The sequence below is a fragment of the Mastigoproctus giganteus genome, chromosome 7, assembly GCF_048544385.1.
Source record: "Mastigoproctus giganteus isolate SK-2022 chromosome 7, ASM4854438v1, whole genome shotgun sequence".
NCBI classification, from domain to species: domain Eukaryota; kingdom Metazoa; phylum Arthropoda; class Arachnida; order Uropygi; family Thelyphonidae; genus Mastigoproctus; species Mastigoproctus giganteus.
This window is the reverse complement of record NC_143581.1, coordinates 7,840,155-7,867,021: the sequence shown is the minus strand read 5'-3', so window position 1 is coordinate 7,867,021 and position 26,867 is coordinate 7,840,155. Positions and strand designations below refer to the sequence as shown.

The following is a 26,867-nucleotide window of genomic DNA, read 5'->3' as shown; positions in this document are numbered from 1 at the left end:
TTCAGTCAGTTTGCTATACGCAAAACCCAAGTTTCCCGGAGACCGACTAACTCCACGTTGTAAAAAGCACGAAATTCGAACTCTGGGCCCCGAACCCAGAGGAAGTCCACAAAATTTAGTCTTTTATGTAAAAAACATGATAAACATGAGTGAAAAAAGGTTTTAAATTAACACAAAGAAAATTTTTTTTATTATACAAGTGATATGCTATTTGTGAAGTAATGATGATGATCATCATCATCATCATCCTATCAGGTAGTAGGCCTAGAGTCTCGTTACGATCGACAGCCATCTCTTAGCTAGCATTCTTTCTACAATCTACGGTTGTATCAGAGAATCTGACGAGATATCCTTGTTTTATCCATTCATTTCGCATGTTGTAATCATTTCTCTCTGTACTGTTGGATGTATTCGGTTCATCATCATCATCATCAGCCATTTTTAATCCACTGCAGGATGAAGGCCTCTTCAGCAACTTTCTAGTTCATTCTGTTTTGTGCAATGGCCACCCACGAACTCGTGAATTTCATCTGTCTATCTCCATCGTTGTCTTCCAAGTTTTCTTCTAGCTCCTCTTGGGTACCATTCTGTTATTTTCTTAGTCCATCGGTCATCATGTCTTCGAGCTATGTGTCCTGCCCAAGACCATTTTAGTTCTTTAGTTTTGATAAGAATGTCCTTTACTTGAGTTTGCTGCCTAATCCATGTGTTTCTCTTCTTATCTAACAGTCTGATTCCCAATATAATTCGTTCCATTCTTCGCTGTGTAGTTCTCAGCTTCTCTTCCATTCTTTTGGTGAGTGCCCAAGTTTCACTTCCATAAGTCATGGTGGGGAGTATACATTGGTTCATTATTTTACGTTTCAGACAAACTGGGATATTGCTCTTCAGTATGTGACTATATTTCCTGAATGCTATCCATCCAAAATTTATTCTTCTCTGGAAGTCATTACAGAAATGACTTCCAGCCATTTATCATTATTACAGCTAATGACTTGTCCCAGATAAGTATATGAATCCACCTTTTCAATTACTGCTCCTTCAATAATTATAACCCTTTCTGTGGCATACTTGTTCATCATTACTTTTCTTTTAGCCATATTCGTCTTTAGTCCGAAATCCTTACTAACTCTGCATAACTGATTAAGATTTTCCTCTAATTCTTTGGAATCATTATGATCACAATGTCATCTGCAAATCGTAAATGGTTTATGTACTCTCCATTCACATTGACTCCTTTCTGCGACCAGCTTTTAGCGAGCTTTTAGAAGATCCTCAAGGGCAACAGTAAACAACTTCGAAGATATTGTGTCTCCTTGTCGACACAATATCAAACAAAGACAGCAGCAATTTTAAATTTGCTACTCTCTTTGTCTAGTCTAATAAAAGAGGTAGTGTTCTCATATATTTTCTTCAAAATCATAATATATGGGGTATCTATGCCCCATATATTATGATTTTGGGGTATCTATGCCTTATCTTTTCAGTGCCCGAAATATTGCCTTATGCTGTATGGACTGAAATGCCTTTTCAGAATCCACAAATGCCAGGTATAATAGTGTTTTATATTCATTTGCTTTTTCCATTAGCTGTGATATTACGTGAAGGTGATCCATAGTTGAGAATCCTGTCCTAAAGCCAGCCTTGCTCTTTCGGTTGATTATTATCAAGTATTCTTTCTAAGTAATGACCCTTGTGAACAACTTGTAGATGTTGGATTACAAGCTAATTGAGAGAGAGAGAGAGAGAGAGAGAGAGAGAGAGAGAGAGAGAGAGAGAATCTTTTATTGCAACATCTTCAATTGAGACAGTTACATGATTGGATCGTGTTGTAATGTCCCTTCACGGCCAAAAGGCCAGAGGTTAACACTTATAGAGATGATAACAAGCAGATTTATTACAGAAATAAATAAATTGCCATTAAGTGATATAGCACATAAAACAAATTAAATGAAATAACATCAAGTGACATAAGATATTAATAAGACGATACAATGACTTCCATAATCGCATTAGGTTGCATAAAAATATTAAGATGACATAAAAAATACATTAAATGAAATTACTGTTGTAACGTAATATTAAGATTAAATTAACAAAAAGACGCTTGAAAGTCCCAATTTTCGTCTTTGAAGCTCGTGAGAGAGAACAGCATGAACAGTGGCAGTTGATGCACACACCGCTGGCTCCTTTCCCGGTATGCTCAGTAATTAATCGGAGCATTAAACTGGCGAGTGCAGGGCATGTTGGCTTGGAGCTTTAATTTACAATTGGTCTATAATTTCCAATTTCTGATTTATCTCCTTTCTTATGCAGCAAAACTATGATTGCATTGTTCCACTCCTTAGGCGTCACACCCTTTCTAATGCATTTTGTGAAGAGTCTTTCCAGTTTCTGTGTCATGTCTCTTCCTCCCAATTTTAACAACTCTACAGTAACTTCATCTTCCCCCGAGGCTTTCCGATTCTTCATTTTCTTCAATGCATGTTCTACCTCATCAGGAAGAATATCGGGTATGTCGTATGTGTTACTAATTTGCGATCCATCTTCCCCACTGCTGGTATCATTCCCTCGCTCCTTGGATAATTCTCTATAGTAGTTTTCTGCTATTTGAATTATGCCTTCTCTGCTATTTATAAGTACACCATCGATATTCTTCAATTTCAGTATCATTTGTCTTTCTGTGTTCCTGCTCATGGCTGCTGATTTAAGTCCTTTGTTTTCCCTTAATGCTTGTTCTACTTTTCTTGTGTTAAATCTTCTTATGTCCTCTCATGTATTGTTATGTCTTCTTATGTATTCGGTTATGTTGTTATTTGGTTTTTAGGAGCATTAGCAACTGAGGCCATATTGCTCCATCGATATGCGGTAGTCATGCTCTGACCTTTCCGCATCCTCCGTATTTGGTGGTCACGGGCTCGAACCCCGGTCCAATCAAGAAGCGTGTGCTACGCACTACTGCTCCTGCCCACGGAGGCGGCGTATTCGGTTATTAGTGTCATTTCTAGTCTGACCTAGAAATGACATCTGTGGTCTAGCAATGTAAATACTGCAGTTTTTTTCATATGAAGTAAAGATACAATAATATATTTTATGATCGCTTATTGGCTTCCGCTCAAAGAAGTGGGAGAGGATTGGGAATGGAAGACCAGGAATGAAAATGTATTCCATGCTTCATTTTTTTCTGAATTGTTTCTTGAAATTCCTTCGCGAGGTGAGTTCTATATTCCATGACTTGGAATTATCCCCTGGAAACCGTTTCACGTAATATGAGATTTAAATATCTGCGAAATGCATGAGACAATAAACAAATATAACAAACCTTTAAACAAATACATCCTACAATTCCTTTTGGAGCTGGTTTTTGAGAGAATGTTTATTTTTTAAAGTAAACCTGGTGGTGTGGAATAGGAGGACTTTAACCTTGTAACTTGAATATATTTTCTCCCGGTGCCATTTCTTTTAAGGCTTAGTCAGTGTTATTTATATAAAATTGCTCCCTTTGAATATATAAATATGTGTATCGAATAATGTTTCTCTTTATTTCCTTGGCTGAAAATGATATTATTCATTCGGTAATATCTGGATTGAGATGGCGTTTTGAATTAACAGATGAAAAAATAAAAGCCTCAGCACAAAAATTATGGTTTTATGAAGAAAATTTAGAACAAACTATAGTTTAGAACTAACATTTTCCAGCGAATTTTGGCTACAGAACATATAGGAAACCAATTTAATTGAGTTGTTTCCAAATTTGTCTGTAACACGTAGAATATTTTTGAGTCTACCTACTTCTGTTGCTCCCGAAGAAGTTTTAGTGTCATGAAGAGTGAAAAATTTTAACAGATCTACAATGTCTGAAGAAAGGCCAAATGGGTTATCAATTCTTCACATAAATTCTGACATTGCTCGGGAATTTTTTTTTCAAATATAATAAAGGAAATTGCCAAAATAAAACTCGAAAAGCATTTTTAAAATAATTTCAATCTCTTTTAAATTTCAATTCGGATAATCTTATTCAGACCGTTAAATTATGTTTCAAATAAATGTAAATTATATGGAAATTGTGAAGCATTGTAATTGGTATGAGAAATAAATTCTGTTATATAAATTAAAGTTTCTGTTCGGTGGTGAAAAATCTGGTTGTATTTGTTTTATTGATTCTATTCATTTATGGCTTTTTGGAGTTGGTGGGGCCCACATTTATGACTGGCCTGGGTCCCATCTCACCCCTCTCTCTCTCTCTCTCTCTCTCTCTCAGGTCCTGGGTCTCATCTCACCTCTCTCAGGTCATGTGGATGTCATTTTAAATATTTAGGGAAGGAAGTTACGCGGTTGATGAAGATTGATTACTACAATTCACAGCCACTCTTATACCATGTGTAATTAATAATATAGTTTAACTTATAGCCGAAACCACTATACATTTAAGGAAACGTTTCAGGCATCTGATGATGAGTATATGATTTCGTTTGTCTGATGATTTCATTTTATTTCTAATTTCTCTAACGTGGAACACCTGAAAGTTTGATTCTTTCATCATTTTAAAGGACGCATGGTTTATCGTCTCTTAAAACTGGAATTTTAAACTATAATCAGCATTGCATTCTGATTATAGAAACTATCATGCCCCTGGTTTTCTCGCTGTATATTCTTAACAGTCCATTGCAAGAAGTTCACATCTTTATTTCTTTGGTTTATCATATAAAAATGGAGACTATCCATTTGCAATAAATAAATAAAGAATATTAGAAACAAAACGTTAAACACTGGTGGAATGGAATGCGATTCCTTTGCTCTTCATCCGCCCTATCCTAATATTTACTTTCGTTTATTTATTTTCTTAAAAATAAATAATACAAAACAATTTAATTCTCTGACAGACCGATTCCTTAATCGATATATAAAACTGTTTGAAACTATCGATTGATTTCACCGTTCCAGTTACAGCAGTGTTCAAAAATGTCGTATTTCAATTATTTATTTTCTATTCTATTAAGGCATTTCGCTACGTCAAGTCAACCTTCACAAAGAAATTAATTGATTTTTAGAAAATAATAGATCGTGATTAGATGACGTTTTCATGTCTTTCTTTTCAAAGGAAAGGATACCAACTTCATTAATCTTTAGAAAAAGATTTCTGCGAGAATTGTTATATAATTTATCTTACCAACAGCCCTACTGGTGCTTGATTTTAAGTAAAATGTCTAGCCTCATACCACGTGACCTTCTGATGCACTTGCATGTACAGAAGAGATCATAAGTGATGCTAAAATTATTTATTTATTTTATTTTGATTTATGGATATTTATATGTTTGTATAAATTACAGTGGTACGTCTATTAACCGAAATGTCGATTATCCGAACCAATCAAGAAATTGGCAGGCAGCGCAACCTAAAGTGCATGTGCTGCACATTGCCAGTTTATTTTATATCATTTAAAATATTTTTAATGTGAAGCAAATTTGACTTACAGGTGATGATGAGGAACGACGTGCTTTCGTTTAGCAATGTCAGGCGATGAAATTTAGTTGTGAAGTGCTTATTCTCTTCTAAAACCAGTGATGTAACTTTTTGAAATACTGTATAGGAAGTTGTATTTGTAGTTTCTGTTTTATAATTTACTTGTAGTGAGGAAAGACCTCGCCTCCTCGTGACCTAAGTTGCCTTTGCAGAAGTTCGAAAAACATACACAAAATAAAACCACGTAATGCCAACAATTAAGGGCATTTTTAATTTATAAATATTTGTTAATGAACGGTCAGTGTAAATACACCCTATTATTCATAATGAACTCTAAAGCAGTTGGAACGGCATCGATTTAATTTTATCTCTATTGTGATTACCTTCACAACGAGTTGCCATGATTTTGCACTACCTCGAAAAAGTAACGCTTCACTAAGAGAAGACTAATGTTACTTATTCTCGGTGGATACCATCACCCAGACGGCACCGTTTCAAGGCTTGTTGGCCTTTCATCGGTCATGCACTCATGACAATCTAGTTAGGGAGTATAATTCCACAGTATGATGAGAGATGCCTAATGGTGTGCATGAGTATAAACTAAGGTAGATGTAACATAACGCATGAGACTACGAATTGAAAATTCACGAAATATTTGTAAATTTTTCTGTCTCTTGAGCTTCTAAAATTCCAGTTATTATAGCTAAATAGAAAATATTCAAAAAATAACACGGTTGTTACAATTTTTTTTTTTCCTGTTTATTTTCTTTTAGTGTATTATAAAAGTGCTAATAGAATTTAGTTAAGTTGACGAAAGGAAAAAGTTCATAGTCTCGGGATGTTTCTCGTGATGACATGGACTAGGCTAACTGATCGCAGTGCATGAAGCCATCACAAGCCTGTTGAAACCTATGTTGATGTTTTAGGCAATCCTTAATGCGTCCACTGTGACAGTTCATGGAAGTGACCTTTACACTTTCCAACACGGTGCTCCAAGTTAGAAAGAAGGATGGCAGATCTGGCGATATGGTAGTTTTACCACTGGACAAGGCGTTCTAATACATGTTGGAAGATAGTGTATATACTGCTCAATAGAAAAAGATGCTAGATTTTTTTTTTTTTTTTGCATTTATTTAATATTAAATGAGGTTAATCATGTAGATCAGTATTTCAAAAAATTTAGAATGGCCATTGTTTGGAAGGGAAGATTGGTGCTTGATATAAAGTTATATGAAATAGCAATCAGTAGTAGGGGAGGCACTTTGAACCAAACTGACCAGGGGGGAGGGCGCTAGGTGGCGCTGCAGGCGAACTTTGCCGCCCCCCATAGGGCGCACCAAGCTGACCGGGGGAGTTGCCGCTAGGTGGCGCTGCAGTCGAAACATTGTCCCCTCCCGCTAGAGGGCGCATCGAACTGACCTGGGGGCGCGGTCTTCAACCTCCGCCAGGTGGCGCTGCCATCAAAAAACTTTGAACCGATTTTGTCAGCGGGTGGTCTTCCTACATCCCCACCGCCGTCACCAGGTGGCGCTGCCATCGCAAAAACTTTGAACCGATTTTGTCAGCAGGGTGGTCTTCCCCCCTACTTGCACCAGGTGGCGCTGCCATCGAAATACTTTCAACAATACTGACGGGGGTTGTGTTCCTCCCTCCCTCTTCTCACCCCCGCCGCTAGACGGCGGCACCGTCGCACAATGTTAAAACATGCATGGTGTAACATGTCGTATGACGTCATAATCCTTTGTAGTAATTCAAAGACAGGGTTTTTTTTAATTTTACTGCTGGTTGGTATATTTTTAAATGAGAAGACTATTTTAAACAACAGGCAATAAATTAAAGTATTCATGAACAAATCAATGGTATTATTTGAACATAATTAAAGTATTCATGAAGAAATCAATAGTATTTTGCCAGTTGAAAGTGATTTTAAATATAACTTTTAATGAAGACACAGAATTATAATGAACGAAGTCTTTTATTGAACACTGTTAACAAAATTATTTACAAAGGAATCATTATTCTGATAAAATCTTGACACAACTCTCTTCAATATGCACAAGGGAAACTAATAATAAAAATGAGCACGTGCTTCATCTAAAACATGGATCTCAGTTCAGATAACATTGAATTTATAGCATTGAATATTTGATAAGAATCGAATTGTGAGAAGAGTCCTTTAACTTTCTTTTCCCCGTCGAATTCACGAACAACATCAGAAGGATATACAGTCTTTAAATATAATTCATAAATATCGATGAAATTTTCATCCTTGGCGCCGTTCAAGAAAGTATTGGTTTGGAAGAGTTTCCTTTTTAGGAACACGTCACGAGCTTGATATAAACGTGAAACTATGATATCACCCATAAGTTTGAAGATAGCCGCTTCCTCCTGTAAAAGCTGCAGTCGTTTTTGAATGGATATGGTTTTAATTGATAGAGTTTCCACCTCTAAATCATCGAGTTTAACATCGTGAATATCGTTGTTCTCTATACAACGAATAGTCAAAAAACCATTCCCACACACTGTTGCCAGATTTTCACTTATTCTGCATTCGGCGTCTTCTTTTTGGTTCAAATATTTTGTAAATTCTGGAAGTTTCTTTTGAAGCAGCATCCATTCTTCACACTTAATAACAATTACTTGAGAATGGGACTCCAACTGAACACAGGGTTTAAAATTTACAAATCCAACCCGGACAAGCCATGTTTGAACTTCCAGAGGTCAGAAAGGGTTTCTTCCCCTACGTATTTCACACCGAACAGACCGGTGATTACCAGGGCCCATTACCTGCTAAACAGTATTTTCAGCCTGAATATATGGGGAAAGAGACCCTAGCTGAGTTTGAAACATGGTACGAACAGCGGACACACGACACCTACAATCTGAAATCTGAACTGCTTTGCTACTGTCAAGATGACTTAAGGGTCCTGTGATAAGTTCCGCTCTCTTTTTTTAGAAACTACAGGTGTTGACCCTTTCCACCAAGACATTACCATTGCAGGTGTTTGCAATAGGGTATTCCTTCAAAAATTTCTTCCTCATAACACGATGGCCATCTTGCCACCTGCAGGTTACAAGGGAAAAAACATACAGAGTCGTAAAGCTTTAATATGGCTCACTTATTTAGAAAAAAAGCACAATGTTACAATTCAGCACGCACGCAGAGTAGGTGGAGAGGTTAAAATTGGCCCATACTTTGTGGATGGTTTGTATAAACAAACGGTGTATGAATTTAACGGATGCTATTATCACGGGTGTCCAAAATGTTATAAGCCCTACACACAACAGTCACACCAAAATATTACAATGGGTGCTCTCTATGAAGCAACATTAGACAGAGAGGCATACTTAGAGTCACAAGGTTTTCAGGTGGTCTCCATATGGGAGTGTCAGTTTGACCAATTGGTTAACACTGATATAACGCTAAAACAACATGCAGATGAGGCCATTCATTTCGAAGGTCTGACACCTAGGAGTGCCTTAAAAGGAGGAAGAACAGACTGTTATAAACTTTATCACAAGGTCGAAGAAATCCACTATCTTGATTTCTGCTCCCTTTATCCATGGGTGTGCAAATATGGTGTTTTTCCTCGTGGGCACCCTAAAGTAATACTTGAAAACTTTGATTACACACCAGGGGCATACTTTGGCATTTGCCATGCCCGTGTTGTTGCTCCTGATCAGCTTCTGTTACCTGTTTTGCCCATCAATAGCAATGGTAAGCTTGTTTTCCCACTATGTGGTCAGTGTGCTAATGAATGTTTATCCCAGTGCTCTCATTCAGATCGATCATTCACAGGAACATGGTGTACAGTTGAACTTGACCTTGCAGTATCCCACGGTTACAAAGTGCTACAATTTTATGTATTGGCATTTTTCTGAAAAATTCGAAAATTTATTGGTTGAAAGTATAAAGTATTACCAATAATCCAGCTTTCTTAAAAAAGAATAACGATCATTTAATTGGGGGTTTAAGAGAGAATAGTAGGAATAAACTAAAATTAGTCGAATAAATTTACACTTAGTTTAATACTAATTGTTCAGAGATGTTTGTAAAAAAAAGCAAATTGCATGATTAAAGTTTAAAATTTTCAAACAATAAGATCGATCCGGAAATACAATTTCCGTTATAAAAATCACCCTTTACCAATGCTTAGGTGTCACAACCCGCCAATCATTGCTTTTCCCCTCCTCTCCTCGCCTCCATTTTGAAAGGGGCACCCGTTTCTGAATATCTACCCTTAGGTGTTTAAAATAAATCTATGTAGCTAATTGTTCACAGGTATTTGTAAAAAAAAAAAAAAAAAAAATTGAACTGATAACCCACAGAATTTCAATAAACAAGGTTAATTACACACTTGCAGGGCCACGTGCTAATACAATTTAGAGATTAGTTATAATTCCTGGAACGAATAACCAAAAAACAATGCGTTCACACGGTTTCAACTAATCAAGAAAACATACATTAACTTCTAAAAATTATATCTTTCAGCAGCGATAAATGTAAAATAAACTTACTACGTGTTTGGGGACACTTTCATTGTTATCAATAGGATCATATTCACGAACAGCAGAAATTAATTTTTGTTCTACTTCTAGACTTACATCTTCAAAAATCTATAAAAATAAATTTTTGATTAAAGTACAAACCAAATGCTGAAATAACACACAAATTCAGACTTTAGAAATAATACTTACAGTGCTGGATTCCATAATTCCAAGTACAGCCAATATCCACCAAATAAGCACAAGCATGAAAGTAGGCAAAAACTAAATGGGCACATTCAGACCCCCAAAGGTGTTTATATAGGTTATACACCTACCAATCATCAACGAAATTTGCCGTCACGTGGTATTAAAGAGCGGGCCAATCATGAACGACGATTATCATCACGTGGTATAAAAGCGCCGGTCAACGTCAACTGACCACAGACAGTTCCAGGAAATGGATCAAAAATCAGCACTCATCGATTTCCAAATGTTTCTAAATTCTGATGGAAATTATTTTATAAAGGAAGTTGCATTTTTTGACGGTGAAAATTTATTTAGTAATGTAATGTACCCGCCATGTGGGTGGAATGAATTACCAAACGCAATTAAGAGACAAAATATTTTGATTTTTAAAAACTGTCATCAATTACCATGGAATTTTGGTTTCATTCAACAAAAAGATTTAAGGATGTGGTTGGAAATGGTCACTTCAAAGTGTAGTATAATTTATGTGAAAGGAGAAGAAAAGAAACACATTTTGTCAAAATATACCAATGCATCTGTAATTAATTTAGAAAAAATCGGCTGTCCACAAAGAAAGGAAATTCAGCTTGAAACGACCCCTTGTTTATTTGATCACAATACTTATTTTTGCGCTCATATAAACGTGCAATTATTTTTTTATTGGCTACAAAACAAATTAAAATAATGTAAAAAATAAACTATTTAATTAGGAATTATGTTCAAAGAATTATCTCAAAGGACTATGACGTCATAAGACTTGTTATACCGTGCATGTTGAACAAAACCTTTCTCTTTGAATTCCAAGAATTACCCCAAAAGGATTATGACATCATAAGACTTGTTAGGCCATGCAAAGGATTTTAATCACGATTGAACATGTTTGTACGCACCTGTTTTTGATTGGCTGAAAACTAGGGTGATATTTGGTTTAAAAAGGGTTTATGATCTGTGCTCATTTCAGTTCTCTCTCTAGCCATGGCGTCTAAGTTTTGCTATTACAGTTTCTATCGCTCTGGTCTTCCAAATGGCTTGTCCGGGTTGGATTTCTAAATTTTAAACCCTGTGTCCAGTTGGAGTCCGATTCTAATGTAATTGTTATTAAATGTGAAGAATGGATGCTGCTTCAAAAGAAACTTCCGGAATTTACAAAATATTTGAACCAAAAAGAAGACGCCGCCGAATGCAGAATAAGTGAAAATCTGGCAACAGTGTGTGGAAATGGATTTTTGACTATTCGTCGTATAGAGAACAACGATATTAACGATGTTAAACTCGATGCTTTCGAGGTGGAAACTTTATCAATTAAAACCATATCCATTCAAAAACGACTGCAGCTTTTACAGGAGGAAGTGGCTATCTTCAAACTTATGGGTGATATTATTGTTTCACATTTATATCAAGCTCGTGACGTGTTCCTAAAAAGGAAACTCTTCCAAACCAATACTTTCTTGAACGGCGCCGAGGATGAAAATTTCATCGATATTTATGAATTATATTTAAAGACTGTATATCCTTATGATGTTGTTCGTGAATTCGACGGGGAAAAGAAAGGTAAAGGACTCTTCTCACAATTCGATTCTTATCAAATATTCAATGTTATCTGAACTGAGATCCATGTTGTTAGACCAAGCACGTGCTCATTTTTATTATTAGTTTCCCTTGTGCATGTTGAAGAGAGCGTGGTGTCAAGATTTTATCAGAATAATTGTTTGTTTGTTATTTGGAGCATTAGCAACTAAGGCCATATTGCTCCAGGAATATGCGGTGGTCATTCTCTTGACCTTTCCGCATCCTCCGTATTTGGTGGTGACGGGCTCGAACCCCGGTCTAATCAAGAAGCGTGTGCTGCGCACTGCTGCTCCTTCCCACCTGGCTACGGAGGCGCCTATCAGAATAATGATTCCTTTGTAAATAATTTTGTTAACAGTGTTCAATAAAGACTTCGTTCATTATAATTCTGTGTCTTCCTTAAAAGTTATATTTAAAATCACTTTCACCAGACAAAATACCATTGATTTGTTAATAAATACTTTAATTATGTTCATATAATACCATTGTTCAAAAAATACCATTGATTTGTACATGAATACTTTAATTTATTGCCTGTTGTTTAAAATAGTCTTCTCATTTAAAATTCTTTTAAAATATACCATCCAGCAGTAAAATTAAAAAAACCCTCTCTTTGAATTCCAAGAATTACTACAAAGGATTATGACGTCATAAGACATGTTACACTATGCATGTTTTAACATTGTGCGACCGTACCGCCGCCTAGCGGCGGGGGTGAGAAGAGGGAGGGAGGAACACAACCCCCGTCAGTATTGTTGAAAGTATTTCGATGGCAGCGCCACCTGGCGGTAAGGAGGGGGGGAGGGAGACGACCACCCGCTGACAAAATCGGTTCAAAGTGTTTCGATGGCAGCGCCACCTGGTGACGCACAACGGCGGGGGTGAGAAGAGGGAGGGTGGAACACAACCCCCGTCAGTATTGTTGAAAGTATTTCGATGGCAGCGCCACCTGGCGGCAAAGATGGGGGAGGGGGAAGACCACCCTGCTGACAAAATCGGTTCAGTGTTTCGATGGCAGCGCCACCTGGTGACGGAGGTGGGGGATGTAGGAAGACCACCCGCTGACAAAATCGGTTCAAAGTTTTTCGATGGCAGCGCCACCTGGCGGGGGTTGAAGACCGCCGCCCCCGGTCAGTTTGGTGCGCCCTCTAGCGGGCGGGGTAACCGCGCCCCCTGGTCAGTTCGCTGCGCCCTCTAGCGGGCGAGGTAGACCACCCACCTGGTCAGTTCGATGCGCCCCCTAGCGGGAGGGGCAATGGTTCGACTGCAGCGCCACCTAGCGGCATTCCCCATGGTCAGCTTGGTGCGCCCTCTAGCGGGCGGGGGCGGCAAAGTTCGACTGCAGCGCCACCTAGCGCCCCCCCCCGGTCAGTTTGATTCAAAGTGCCTCCCCTACTACTGCAATCTATCGAAATAAAATATGAAAATTAAAATTAACTTTATTAATACATATTTGATATATTCTTTATTCTTGATTGGGGATATGGTTAATAGTAACATTTTCAGGCCACATTTTCCAGGAGCTTGGAAGCAACTGCATCCAAATAGCATTATAGGGGAGGCAAAATGAATAGTATCAATACAAGGATGATCCGGTCTTGTGGAGGGAACTTCGTAGAAAATTGTACTGCTTAAAGATAATACAAGAGCATGACATGCTTTTGGGGTAATCTTAGGGGAATTCCCAGTTATTCTCCTCTCGTCCTGTATCCGCCCTTGTGAAATCGATAATTTCGGATATTAAAACTGGAGGGGGGGGTGATTTTAAAATTGATATCTTATTTTATTCAGCAAATCGACTATTGGAACAAATCAATTATTCAAACTGCTGAAACTTCAGCTATTTTGAATAATTTGAAGGGGCACTGTTCTGGAAGTGGGTTAACACGCATACAATTTTCCCTGCTTGCGGTTATCTGGGTGAGCTACCTAATGATGACGCCATGAAGTTTATTTCACCCTTAAGGCATAATAACTCTCAGTATCTGATGTATTGATTTGAGGAATAATGTAACTCATGCTTTAAAAATATCTGATATTTTGTTACCTCGAGCGATCGTTTCTTATATGTTTAAGCTGACATGCTAATACCTCAACATCTACCGTAGGCCTCCATGATGTTCTTACTGTTCACAAAATATCATCATTAGTATAATACGCTCATTTTGTAAGTTATAAAATTGAAAATTAAAGCGGTTCATTTAATCTTTCGGGCTTAATAGCAGTGTATTAACATTAATGATTTTGTAAGATATATTTTACAAAATCATTAATGCTCGGCGCATAGTTGTTTGCCAACCAGTACAAAAAAAAAAGAAGTTTATTGCTATTTGAACGCTACATGTGGCTGTCATAAAAATAAAGTTGCCAGGAGTATAAACAAACTCAGTCTTTATAGAAGAATGTCCTTTATGCAATTCCAATTAGATATATGTTGTCAAAGCATTAATTGCAAGGGTTGCCAGGTGTGCGATCTAATCTGGTTAGTCCTGTATTTCACTTACTGCCCGGTAAACAAATTGATATACCGAACATGTAAAAGACCAGTATTTGGTCAATTTGTTTATATAAATTTTGTAATATGTAAAATTTGTATCTATTACTACTTGGATTGAACTGTATTCTGCAATCTTTATTATTCTAACTTAGCCAGAATAATAAAGTTTCTGCGTTGGATCTGAACGAAGGAATTTTTTTTAAAAACATGTTGCACTGACTGTCCACCTGCCTGAACAGTTCCTTGTTGACATGACGGGTGCATAGCTTCTTGCGGTTTCCTCCAGAAAAGCACCTTCCCATTCGCTCGAAATAACTGGAAATTAGACTCATCGGATCAGGAGACCCATCTCCAATCATCCAAGGTCCAGTGCCGAGGCGTAGAGTCCTGTGTCGTGGTGTTAGTAATGGGACTCTGGTGGGTCCCATAACCTGTTGCGGCTAATAATCGCCTGATGGTCTTGGTGGAGACGTTTCTGGCACCTCCCTCATTGAAGTCGGCGATGATTTGTGCCACTGTCGCTCTCTGGTTGGTTGAAACAAATAAAGTGCAAAGTGTATTCGTGTCAAACGACACCAGGGGTTTCCCCCATCTCTGTGTAGTATACATTGTCATGTGAAACAGAACACTGTTGAGGCCAGAGATTTAAAAGTGTATGGATTTTGTACATGTGTACTGTCGTGTACCGTTGTTCTTCTGGTCATTTAGCCGCTGGACCCCTACTGAGACCCAGCGTTGCCCACACTCGGCCCCGTGGAGGCAGACCAGGTACACCAGTTCGCTGAAACAATGAGAGATAGACGTTGATGGCCGCGTTAATCCACCACCTTTCTCTGCCCGCCCACAGCCTTGTCCACGATGAGACGTTATTCCGCCGAAAATGGCGTATTCTCGATACACTCTTGATACTGTCGAACGGGGTTAGTGCATTACCCATGCGTTGGGCACCCACTATCATCGCGCTTTCGAAATCGGTTAACTCACGACGTTTATTCATATTGCCATCGAATTACTGTCTACATGAATGCATTAATGCGGTGTAACTGTATACCTGCCAAGCGGTGGGTTCGTCCACTAGCGAGAGGGGTGACAGCGTCGCGTTGCTCAGGAACCGGGTGTCCCATGAATTCTGTCTTTTCAGTGTATATACTGTACATTTTTATATATTTTTATTTTTACTATAATCAATCCCTCACCATCCCCAATGAGATTTTTTCCTTTTTTTGAGCCAACCTTTCTTCTTGCGGTTTCGCTATTTTTATGATATTGAAGTAACTGACGCGAAAGCGCGAAACCGAAAATCGCGAATAAGCGAATAATATTATTTCTATTGACGTAGACACTAGACAATGGCAGAACCAGCAACCGAAAACACTGTTTTAATGATGTCAATACAATGGTATAGACCGACCTTTGGACTTAAATATTATTATCCTTAGCCATATGGTGCTGTTTGTTTTGTTTTGTCTGTTTGTTATTTGGTTTTTAGGAGCATTAGCAACTAAGGCCGTATTGCTCCACCATATGGTGCAAGGAAGCCTGAAGCTTCTGCTGCACCAGCCAAAAAAAAATTCTGAGTTACCCTGAGAGAGAGAGAGAGAGAGAGAGAGAGAGAGAGAGAGAGAGAGAGAGAGAGAACAAGAGTCAGAAGTAGAAGGGAATCACCAAGGAAGAGAAGAATGATGATATCCAGCTCAGGATCCTGGGTGTGCCAAGCCCATACTCACCACATATATCCTGATACCCTGTGTGGAAAACTTTCAACGGAATTAGTTCAGCATTAATCACACTGGATTTCTTCTTGTGTGGATTGCTTAGTTGGCCTCCGTGATAGTTTTTGGCCATGCCTTTCCAGTGCATTTCACCTATGCATAACCCTTATACGTGAAATGTACGTACTGGATTAAAATTCTGAAAGGTTCTCTGAGCCGTGCATTCTAGTGATAGCACATTGTGTATCTCAGCCCAGGTCATCGCGCACTATGTTTTTTTGGTAGTAAACATTATCGTTACAAGAAATTCAACATTGTCATATCAGATAATCTGTTGTTTTGTTTATTATATCAGTGGCATATACCACGTGGTATATCAGCGGCATACCACGAGGTATGGCAGGGGTGGGGCAGAGGGGCATGTGCCCCCTTAACCAAAAATTTGAAATTAAAGAAAAAAAATGCAGGAGGCGTTCTAAAAATACTCAAAAGCTTGCTCACCGTGTTACTTTTACGATGATACCTGGACCTGGACGCCATGCCCCCCTTTACGACGATACGCCACTGTTATCCCACATCCCCCAGGGGCTCACATCTGGTGAGTATGGGCTTGGTACACCCAGGGTCCTGAGCTGGATATCATCATTCTTCTCTTTCTTGGTGATTCCCTTCTACTTTTCTCTCTCTCGCAGGGTAATTCAGAATTTTTTTTTTTTTTTTTTTGCCTGGTGCAGTATAAGCCTCAGGCTTCCTTGCACCATATGGCTAATAATAATAATAATAATAATCCACTAATATAGTTTATAGTTAGGAGGATGTAGCTTATTTGACCAAACAGTGTTTTGACCGCAGTGATGTTTACATGAAGGTTAAAACTGAGTTAATTGTTCAGTCCAACACAGGTATGTGAAAACATCGTTTTAAGATAATCAATTTGTATATGACGATTTAAATAAAAAATCAAAGAAAATTGTGCAGTTTTTTTTTTTTTTTCAAAAACTACCATAAATGGAAAAAATTGTTTCGATGAATCTTTACTATATTTTAGCGGTTTTCACCAACGTGCTTTATTTTTCACCAAAAGTGAATATTTTGCGTATAAAAAGATGAAATTTAAAAATGAGGTTTGCTTCCAAAACTTCGAATGCGGAAACGTTTCTGAATCTCTGCCACGTTTATTTGTAAAAGTTCAGTTTTAATATCCAGCAAGTAGCTTTTTTTTTTTTTAATCTAGAACATTTCACTAAGCTGGTGATATAAATGAAGAAATATACTGGCACACGAACACAAATAAATTTGAAAGATTCTCAATCTCTGCCTTACGCAGTACTGTCTGGCCTGAAGTTTGATTTTATTCCAAGAGATGTTGACCTAATATACTGCCCTGGAATTTATACAGTCTGTAGCCCACACTGATGCCCTAAGCCAAAACATATGAAGAGATTTGTATTGATCAGATGTAGTTCCTTGATGAAATATTTCAAATTATTTTAACCTTTATTTTTCCTTTATTTTACCTCACAATGCAGCAGCTCAGAGGAGGGCCTTCGCCTAGAATAAATGCAGTATAAATTTTATATATATACTTTTATATATTTTATAATATATTTTTATATATATTTTTTTCTCCCTTATAGCTTCTTTCCTGCTAATTGGCTTATTAATTCAGCCTTTTAATTTTGGATAATTTAATGCATCTTTTAGGTTCTTCACATTCTTTTCCTATAGAAAAATTAAGACAGAAGGTCTTAATTTTTTTATTTCCTACTTTCCTTTTCCTACCAGTGTTGGTACCTTGTGTTCTTTACTATTCCATCTGTTTGCATTTTGTCTCTCACTTTATTACTTCTAGCTTAAATATATACTTTTGTGTCCATATAACCTTTTTAACTTTTAAAACATAATATACCTATACTTCCATATTTGTCACTTCTACTCATTTTATCCCTACTATATATGTATACAAGCAACCCCTGTATAACACAGTACTTCTACAACACAAAAAAGGTTTCACTCTAACACGATTGATAAATTGTGGCAATCCTCGCACATCATGGTACTCATATAACACGGTTTTGCTCTAACATGGTTAGAGAATTTCAGCAAACCTCGCATAACAGGGTATTTTTGAGCTTTTGTGTGGGAAAACCCCTGCTATTATATTGGATGTAATTTTTCAACATTTCCACTCTTTTTGAATCCCCGCTGTTGACTCTCTAGTCAAAAAACATTATTGAGAAGTCCCTGTATTTTATTTTGTTGGGAAATCCCCATGTAATGTTCTGTGCTATTGAACTTGTGGAAAAATCTAGATTCCAGTTTTATCACTCTTGGATAGCATGCCAGGCCATCCAAAAGATTTAAGTCATCCAAATGTTGAAGTTATATTTCTACCACCACAGTTTTACTAGGTTAATACAACTTCTTTCTTTCAGCCCTAAGATCAAGTCATTATATTCACCTTTAAAACTTATTAAATCAGAAAATCGTTACAATGGATTTAGGAAAAAATTGATTCTGAATCTATTGAAATAATGGAGGCATGGTAACATTTCTCAATTGTGGACTATATCAGAATCATAGCTTTATCGCTTAAAGAAGTAAAACTGTCAACATTAAATGCGTGTGGAAAAGTGTATGGCCAGAGTCAATTCATTCGGGAAATATGGTTGAACTGGCAGAAAACAGAATCAGTGTGATAGTAGAACATGCTAAGTTGGTAGGAGGAGGTTTTGATGATATGTCTACTGAAGCTCTCGTGGGTAACATAGTTGATAGAATCGCCCTCCTCCTCACACAGGGTGGAAAAGACCTGAGTTCAAATCCTGTTGATGATGGGGGGGGTGAGAAATTTTTATGGGTCTTTTTCACAACGTGGCTGAGTTGCTTGGGCAAGGGTAGCATGCTTTTTTCTCTCAGAAACGGAGGTTTTTCGTCCATCAAAACAGAAAATCAACTTCAGGACACACAATTTATAGGCAATATACGCAGAGCAATATGGCCTTAGTCGGCAATGCTCCTAAAAAAATAAAAAAGATATAATTACTGAAGACATTCAAAAATTACTGGTAGAAAAAGAGGCTGGCAAAGCGGATTTGGTGGAAATGGCATTGGAGGTAAAACCAAATCAATTCAGATGATGATAGCACAGATAAATTCTAAACTTCCAGATTTTACACTAAAAAGCATATGTTAGCTGAGCAATTAGAATCTTATTTTTTGAATGCAGATTCTTGAATGAAAGGAGCCCAAAGTTCAAAAGGGAGCTTCAAAAATGTTTAGTTCCATACAACAAAATTCAAAGATTGATCAAACAAAAGCAAACAAAACCACATTACTGATTTTTTTAAAGAGAGCAGAAGATACATGAAATATAGAAAGGTGTATTTTTGTTAGTTTTGTTAACATTTTATTAATGAAATAGTGTATTTTTGTTAGCTTTTGGAACGTAACCCCTCTTTTTGTACTTTTTCCTAGTCTCATATAACACAGTTTCACTTGACATTTTATATGAACTTAACTACTGTTTTATACAAGGGTTACCTGTGTATATATATATATATATATATATGTTTGGTATTAAATTCTGATATATAACAATTTTAATTTGTGTACAGATGTTCCTTAAATGATTATGATATTATAAGAAAGTATTTTGTAAATTTATTTTTATTTTTTTTCAGTTATTTTTTTAAGGGGTGGGAGGTGAGTTGGCATTTGGAGCAATTGCATCCAGGACTCAGGAGCTGCAGAATGCATCAGTGGGACTATAAGAAAAATGAATACAGCATCGATGGGACCTTTTTATGTTCAGTGGGGATGGAGTAGCATTTTATTGTCTGTGTCTAGCTACTTAAAAGTCTTGATATGGTCCTGCCTGTATATGTTAATATGCATATGCATAAGAGAAATATAGCATTACTATAGTCCTATAGTGACATAACTATTGAGCAGAAAAATCTCACAATGTAGCAGCTCAGAGGAGGGCCTTCTCCTAGAATATATGCAATATAAAATTCTTGTGTGTGGGGTCTTTTTTTTGGGAAAGTGTGAGTTGGATGTCTAAAATTGTCATTATACCATTGCCCAATAATTATTATTTTTTGGCTGAAATAAACAAAAAAATTACATATTTTATCAGTAAAATCCAGTATATTTAAACTGTTTTTGGTATCTGTGTTATTGTTAAAAAAAAAATTGTATATTGAGAATGTTTGTAGTATGCACAAAACAAGTAAAATGCTTAAGAAATTTTGATTTTTTTTCAGATCTTTCAAGATGCTAACAGCACTTTGCATTTGGTTTGCAGTGCTGACTTCTGTTATTACCCAATATAATGAGGACCCATATTTTAGTTTTAATGGTTTTAATGGCATTGGGCATGATCTTTTGAAACGAGAACCGTAAGTTTTTCATTGAATTTCCTCAAATGAATACCATTTTGATAAAAATAAATTCATAATTATTTATAACTGTTTATTGCTATTAGTTCTTTATCATATCAGCTTATAAAGCCCATACACAGAGACCTGTATATATGCTCTTTATTGACTTCTTACTGTAATTTGAATGATGAGAACTTCAAACTTATGTACGTGTAGGAGAGATTTTTCCCAAATATATACAACTAGATGTTTACTCTTTTTTTCAAATTGTGACATACTGCAACTTATGGTATAAAAACAATTCACTGTGATGAGGTGTGTGTGTGTGTGTGTGTGTGTGTGTGTGTGTGTGTGTGTGTGTGTGTGTGTGTGTGTGTGTGTGTGTTTCTCAGCCTCCACATGCACACGTATCAATATACACACAAAATATAGAATATGCAAAGCACTGTGTCCTGCGGCATCTGTTTCAAAAAGCACCAAAACTTTTGGACTCTATTATGCATGACAATTTATTAGTATATTGTACATAATACATGAAGCAATGAGGAAATGGGTTCAGTTACAACTAATAGTGTTATTTTTTTTTTTTTTTCACAAAAAAAGGTTGTGAAATATAGGTTTGGAAAAATTTAAGGTTCACCTCAGGTGCAAGACTCATTGCCTTGTTTATTGCTATGGTCCTAAATACAGTGAAACCCATTTAAGTTCTGAAGTGAGCAAGCAGTTTCAACTTCTTATGTGGAAAAATACCTTAAGAAGAGATATAAATTATTTTTTCCCCAAATTCTCATTACAGTGATTAGTTATATGTTTTTTATTGTAGTCTTTAATGTTGTATGCCCAGGTCAAGTGTTACTGTTACTATATTGATTTTGTATTCCAGATTACAATAAGGGCTTTACTGGATGAAATAGAGTGAAGTGCAATTCTCCACTAACAACAATATTGAATAAATATAAGTGATATTGATGGAGGCATATCATTCTTAATGTCTAAAATATTTTTAAGGTCTGAAAAGGTAGCAGGGTAGTTAATGATAGGAATGACAGTATACTACTGCAACAGGATCTAGAAAAGTTAGGCAGATGGGCTGAGAAATGGCAATTGAAGGTTAATATTGACAAATGCAAAAAAAGTACTGTATTTGGATAGCAGTACCCCAGACTACCAGGACTTTTCCACTACCCAAGGTAGTGGAAAATGAAAGAGACCTGGGTATAATTGTGCAGTCAGATATGAAGTTCTCTGAGCAGTGCAAACAGGCTACCAGTACAGCTCATGGGGTTTTTTCAGTTATATACAGGAATTTTTTCTAGCAGGGATAAGGAGTTGATTATCCCATTTTATAAGGCAATGGTCAGGTTATATCTTTAGCACTGTATACATGTATGGAGGCCTCATTTTAGAAAGGATGTAGAGCTGCTGGAATGAGTACTGAGAATGGCAATGAGATTGCCATTCTCAGTATCCATTTCAGGTTCCCGTTTCAACAAAGGGGTGCTCTTACCAAGAAAGGCTTTAGTTCTGCACATTGCAGCTTCTGGAGAATAGGCACCTGTGAGATGATCTTATTGAGGTTTTTAAGCTTTTGAATGGACTGAGCATGCTCAATGCTGATAGAATTCTTCCTTTTGCTCAAACTACACACACATGATGGGACACAAATTCAAATTGAGAAAGGACATTTGTGAAGAATAGATGTGGAAGTTTGCCTTTAGCCAGTGGGTGGTTGATTGCTGAAACAAACTTCCATCTGTTGTTGTGTAAGTACACAGCTTAAATAAATTCAAGACAGAACTAGACAAACTATTGGAGGGAATGAATAGGTGAAATGGGAGGTGTTTTTTTTTTTTTTTTTTCACTTATGCTGTATAAGCTTGTTTTCTTGCATTGCTTGTCGCTACTAATGCTAAATATTATTAGTGGAGAATTACATAGTCGAAAGTACTCAAAACCTGAAGAAATGGTATTAATAGTAACAAATAATGCAAGAAAGCATGTTTATACAATTTCAGCTAAAAAAAAAATTCCATTTCACCTATCCATCCCTCACATTAGTTTGTCTAGTTCTTCCTTGAATTTATTGAAACTATCCACTTCCACAACAATGGATGGAAGCTTGTTCCAGCAATCAACCACCTGTTGACTGAAGGAAAACTTCCACACATCTGTTCTGCAACCATCCTTCAATTTGAATTTATGCCCCCCCCTCATGTCCATAGCTGACTGAGCAACAGGAAGAATTTCATCAGCATTGAGTTTGCCCAAGCCATTCAAAATCTTAAATACCTCAATCAGATCTCCCTGTGGGTGCCTAGTGTCCAGACACTGCAATTTGCAGAACTGAAGCCTTTCTTGGTAAGAGCATCCCCTCACCAATCTCATTGCCCTTCTCTGTATCTGTTCCAGAAGCTCTACATCCTTCTTAAAATGTGGCCTCCAGACCTGTGTGCAGTACTCAAGATGTGGCCTGGCCATTGCGTGATACAATGGGACAATCACCTCATTATCCCTGCTAGAAAAATTCCTGTATATATTTGACATAACTGTATGAGCTGTCCTGGCAGCCTGTCTGCACTGCTCAGAGAACTTCACATCTGACTTCACAATTATCCCCAAATCCTTTTCATGTTTCACTACTCTGAGGTGTAGTACCACAAAATTGATATGTTACCCTGGGATTACTGCAAGCCATATGCAGTATCTTGCATTTGTAAATGTTAAACTTCATCTGCCTAATTTTTCTAGAGCTTGTTGCAGCAGCATACCTTTACATTCATTACTCTCATTAACCACCATGCCAATCCTTGTATCATCTGAAAACTTAGAAATTAAGCCTGATAACCTTCATCAATATCATTAATAAATATAAAAAAAACATCAATGGGCCCAGCACCAAACCCTGTGGAACTCCACTAATAACGTTAGCCCATGAAGGGTAGTGTCCACTGATGACCACCCTCTGCCTCCAATAAAAGTAGTCTTTTATGTGCAACAGTATATCAAAAGCTTGCCTGAAATCCAAGTATATGATATCAGAATTATTTTTTGCATCCAGATCCTTTGTGACCACATCGTGGTATCCAATCAAATTGATTAGACAAGATCTCTCCTTAATGAACCCATGCTGTGATAGATGTATAACTACACTCCTATCTTGATGGTCCTACATTACTTCTTTAACCACTCTATTATTTTCCCTGGAATAGAAGTTTTGTGAATTGGGGATACATTTGGACATCTCCATTCCACAGGGACCTCCCCTGAATCCAAAGATGCATTAGCATTAGCATTAGCATTAGTAGAGGCATTTGATGCAAGAAAGCAAGCTTATGCAGCATCAGCCAAAAAAAAAAAAAAAAAAACCCACTTCACCCCTCTGTTTGTTCAAAATACCTGTCCAACTTATTTAGGCTATCAACCTCCACTACAAGGGATGGAAGTCTGTTCCACCAACCAACCACCCACTGGCTAAAGGCAAATTTCCGCACGTCTGTCCTACATCTGTCTTTCCTCAATTTGAATTTATGCCCTCTCAGGTGATTATTCTGAGCTAGAGGAAGAATCCCATCAGCATTGAGCATGCTCAAACCATTCAAGGCTTTATACACCTCTATCAGATCACCTCGCTGGTGCCTAGTCTCCAGACACTGTAATTTGCAAAACTTAAGCCTTTCTTCGTAAGAGCACCCCATTGTTCTATTCACTAATCTTGTTGCCCTTCTCTGTACTCGTTCCAGCAGCTCTACATCCTTCTTGAAATGAGGCCTCCAGACCTGTATACAGTACTCTAGGTGTGGCCTGACCATTGCCTTATACAAGGGAATAATCACCTCCTTATCCCTGCTGGAAAAATTCCTGTATATCATTGACAATACTCCATGAGCTACTCTTGCAGCCCGTCTGCACTGCTCAGAGAACTTCATATCTGCCTGCTCTCATAATTATAGATGCTCTCATAATTATGGCTAAGGGTTTATAGGTTAGATCATTGTGTAGTGGAAATTGCAATATTCCAGGTGGCTGTCTACAAACCAAGAGAATACAAAAAATATAAATGAGAAAAATATGATAAAACAGGTAGAATGCTGCTTATGTAAAGTATAAACATATGAAGGATAACTGGACATGTTACTTTTCTATTTTAGACTTACAAACAAAGGTTTGCTTTTAAAAAAAAAATTCTTAAAATTGACTCAGATTTCATATACAGAGCACTTTCCACCTTCACAATAAGTTGCAAGTGGCATAATTAATATTTCACCAGTCCCCATTTTGAAGAGTAGTGTCGTTTGAAGTTCTCTAATACACAGGCAACGTGCTGCAAAGTGTGCTGCATATTCAGGTAGTACTTGTCTGCCCAATAGGGAAATGATATTTATTTGAAGTAGTGTCATACTAAAGGCAGCTGTGAAAGTGTAAATGCTATGTTTAAAATATTAATTTTTGAGCATAAGTCTATATTAGAAAATTAAAAACATTTTTCTGTATAAGAGAATTATGCTAAAAAAAATATAATGCATATTTCAGCATAATGCTCCTACAGAGAAAAAACGTTTTTAATTTTCTAATACAGACTTTAGTTTATATATCTCAAAAAGGAAAGGGATTTACATCCCTTTATCATTTGTAGGAATATAGGATAAGTTTAGTGAATTTAAAAAAATAACTAATGAGTCACTATATATTAAACAGGCTGACAGCCAGTCTCAGTGGCTGTATGGCAGCAATCAGTATTTGGTAAAACCTTACTATGTAAAGCATCTTCTATGTGATGTGAAAATGAACTTCTTAAACAGGAAATACTTTTAAATGCTTAAAAATATTAACCTTATGGTTCTAAATTTTCAATGGTATAGGGTTGTGAAATAGGACAAAATGGAAGTCATTCAAAAATTTAGTGACGTGGATGAAGAACTTGTAATTATGCGTTAGGCTCATTCATTCAATATAAAATAAGTACATGCATCACATGGTTTGCTACTGCAAATCATGGTCACATGTACTCATTATTTATTCATGGTATGCAGTTGCAAACCATGAATACATACCATACAATGCATACCTTAGTGAACAGTTTATGCAGTTGAAAACCATGGTTAGCAGCTGCATAAATGGTTCACTAGGATATGTATTCTCTTATTTATAAGATGTAAATGAAACTGTAAACTTTACTAGTTTTAGTGTAAGACAATGAAAAAATGGGTTTATATTTAATTAATTTATTCCCGAGAGTTGAAAATTTGGATATGTTTGAATTGAAGAAAAATTGTTAAGTTAATAAATTTAATTTAAAGTATGTCTGACTGCACTGCATAGCTCACAATGAAATGTACTGTATAAATTGCACATGTTCACCTGGCTTATTTGATTTTTATAGACTGGGATAATGTTTTAGGGGAAAAAAATCCACCGAATATGCTTTGTTTACTTGTACCTAATTTTTTTAATTTTAATTTGGCCCCTGGCCACTTGGGTGGATAGAACCTTGGGACCAGCAATTTATTATTATGGTGTTGCTGATTTTCTGTAGTTATGCCAAAGGTGGCATATTATATTTATATATTTTTTAATATTTATTTCATAAATATATGTGTAGGTATATGTTTTTCTATGCATTGGACTATTCTTATTAATTTTTGGTTTTATGAAAGTAAATTGTATTGTTATATATGATAAATTGCCATTAGACTAATTGGAATGTACTAATGTTTATTAATTATGGATAGGACATACTTTGTTCTGGCATCCAGAGTTGTACGACCAGGCCAAGTTTACCGTGTTACTGTTACAATATTTAAATCTACATTCCCTATTACAGTAAGGGCTTCCATACAACGTAATGGAGTGGAGTTAGCATCAACCTCACAGGAATGCAAAACAAGGGTCCCTGAAGCAATTCTTTTGAAGGTAATTTTTTTTCTGTTTTAATGTAATTTAATAAACATCTAGAGTAAAATTCTTTTGCTAATCTAATTTTTTAATCATCTGAAAATAAAGCATTGAGATCTAGAACAATTTTGGGACATTATAACACTAATTATGTCTTGCAACGTTGTCCACTAATAATTAGTGTCATAATGCCTAGATGTGGACAGGGCTTCGAACTGGAGTCTGCCTTCCATCAGGAAAGATGGATTGGTCCAGCAAGGCTGTTTTCCATAGTGCTGGATCTTGAACTGTTGTATGCAGAAACACACTGTCTTTGAATAAATAATTAAGAGCTAAATAAATGGTTAAGGCCAGATGAACTTTGTATTTTTATTAGAATGTGCAGCGATTTGTAATATTGTAATATTGCCAGAATATTACTGGCAATTTCTGCCAGTAGTATCCTAAAGAGGACCCCATCAATTATTTTTTTGATGAAGAAAATTGTAGTGAAACTCCAGTGTAAGAATGGTGGCAACTTATAAAGCTTACTGAAAAAAAGGGGGGGGGGACACTGCCAGCTTACAAGTTTTATTTTGCCACCATTCTTTGCCCGGAGTTGTACCAAATTATGT

At 36.7% G+C, this 26,867-nt stretch overlaps 2 protein-coding genes across 2 annotated transcripts in view; both read left to right on the top strand.

Moving 5' to 3' along the window:
* The window catches only part of LOC150082463 (CD109 antigen-like), a 424,736-nt gene that overhangs the window by 122,479 nt on the left and 275,390 nt on the right, over nt 1-26,867 (top strand). Inside the window, exons 2-3 of the mRNA XM_090377518.1 lie at nt 20,245-20,379; nt 26,091-26,271. Of these exons, the coding sequence (XP_090233644.1) occupies nt 20,255-20,379; nt 26,091-26,271 (306 nt within the window). The 5' untranslated portion in view covers nt 20,245-20,254. The remainder of the gene's footprint in view (nt 1-20,244; nt 20,380-26,090; nt 26,272-26,867) is intronic.
* Nucleotides 8,513-9,346, top strand: LOC150082464 (uncharacterized). Its single transcript, XM_090377770.1, has one exon. It carries the CDS (start codon nt 8,513-8,515, stop codon nt 9,344-9,346), a length of 834 nt encoding a protein of 277 aa, XP_090233896.1.

Bases quoted from the DNA above. Each gene is read 5' to 3' on its own strand.
- LOC150082464 (XM_090377770.1), top strand. From the start codon at position 8,513: ATGGCCATCTTGCCACCTGCAGGTTACAAGGGAAAAAACATACAGAGT.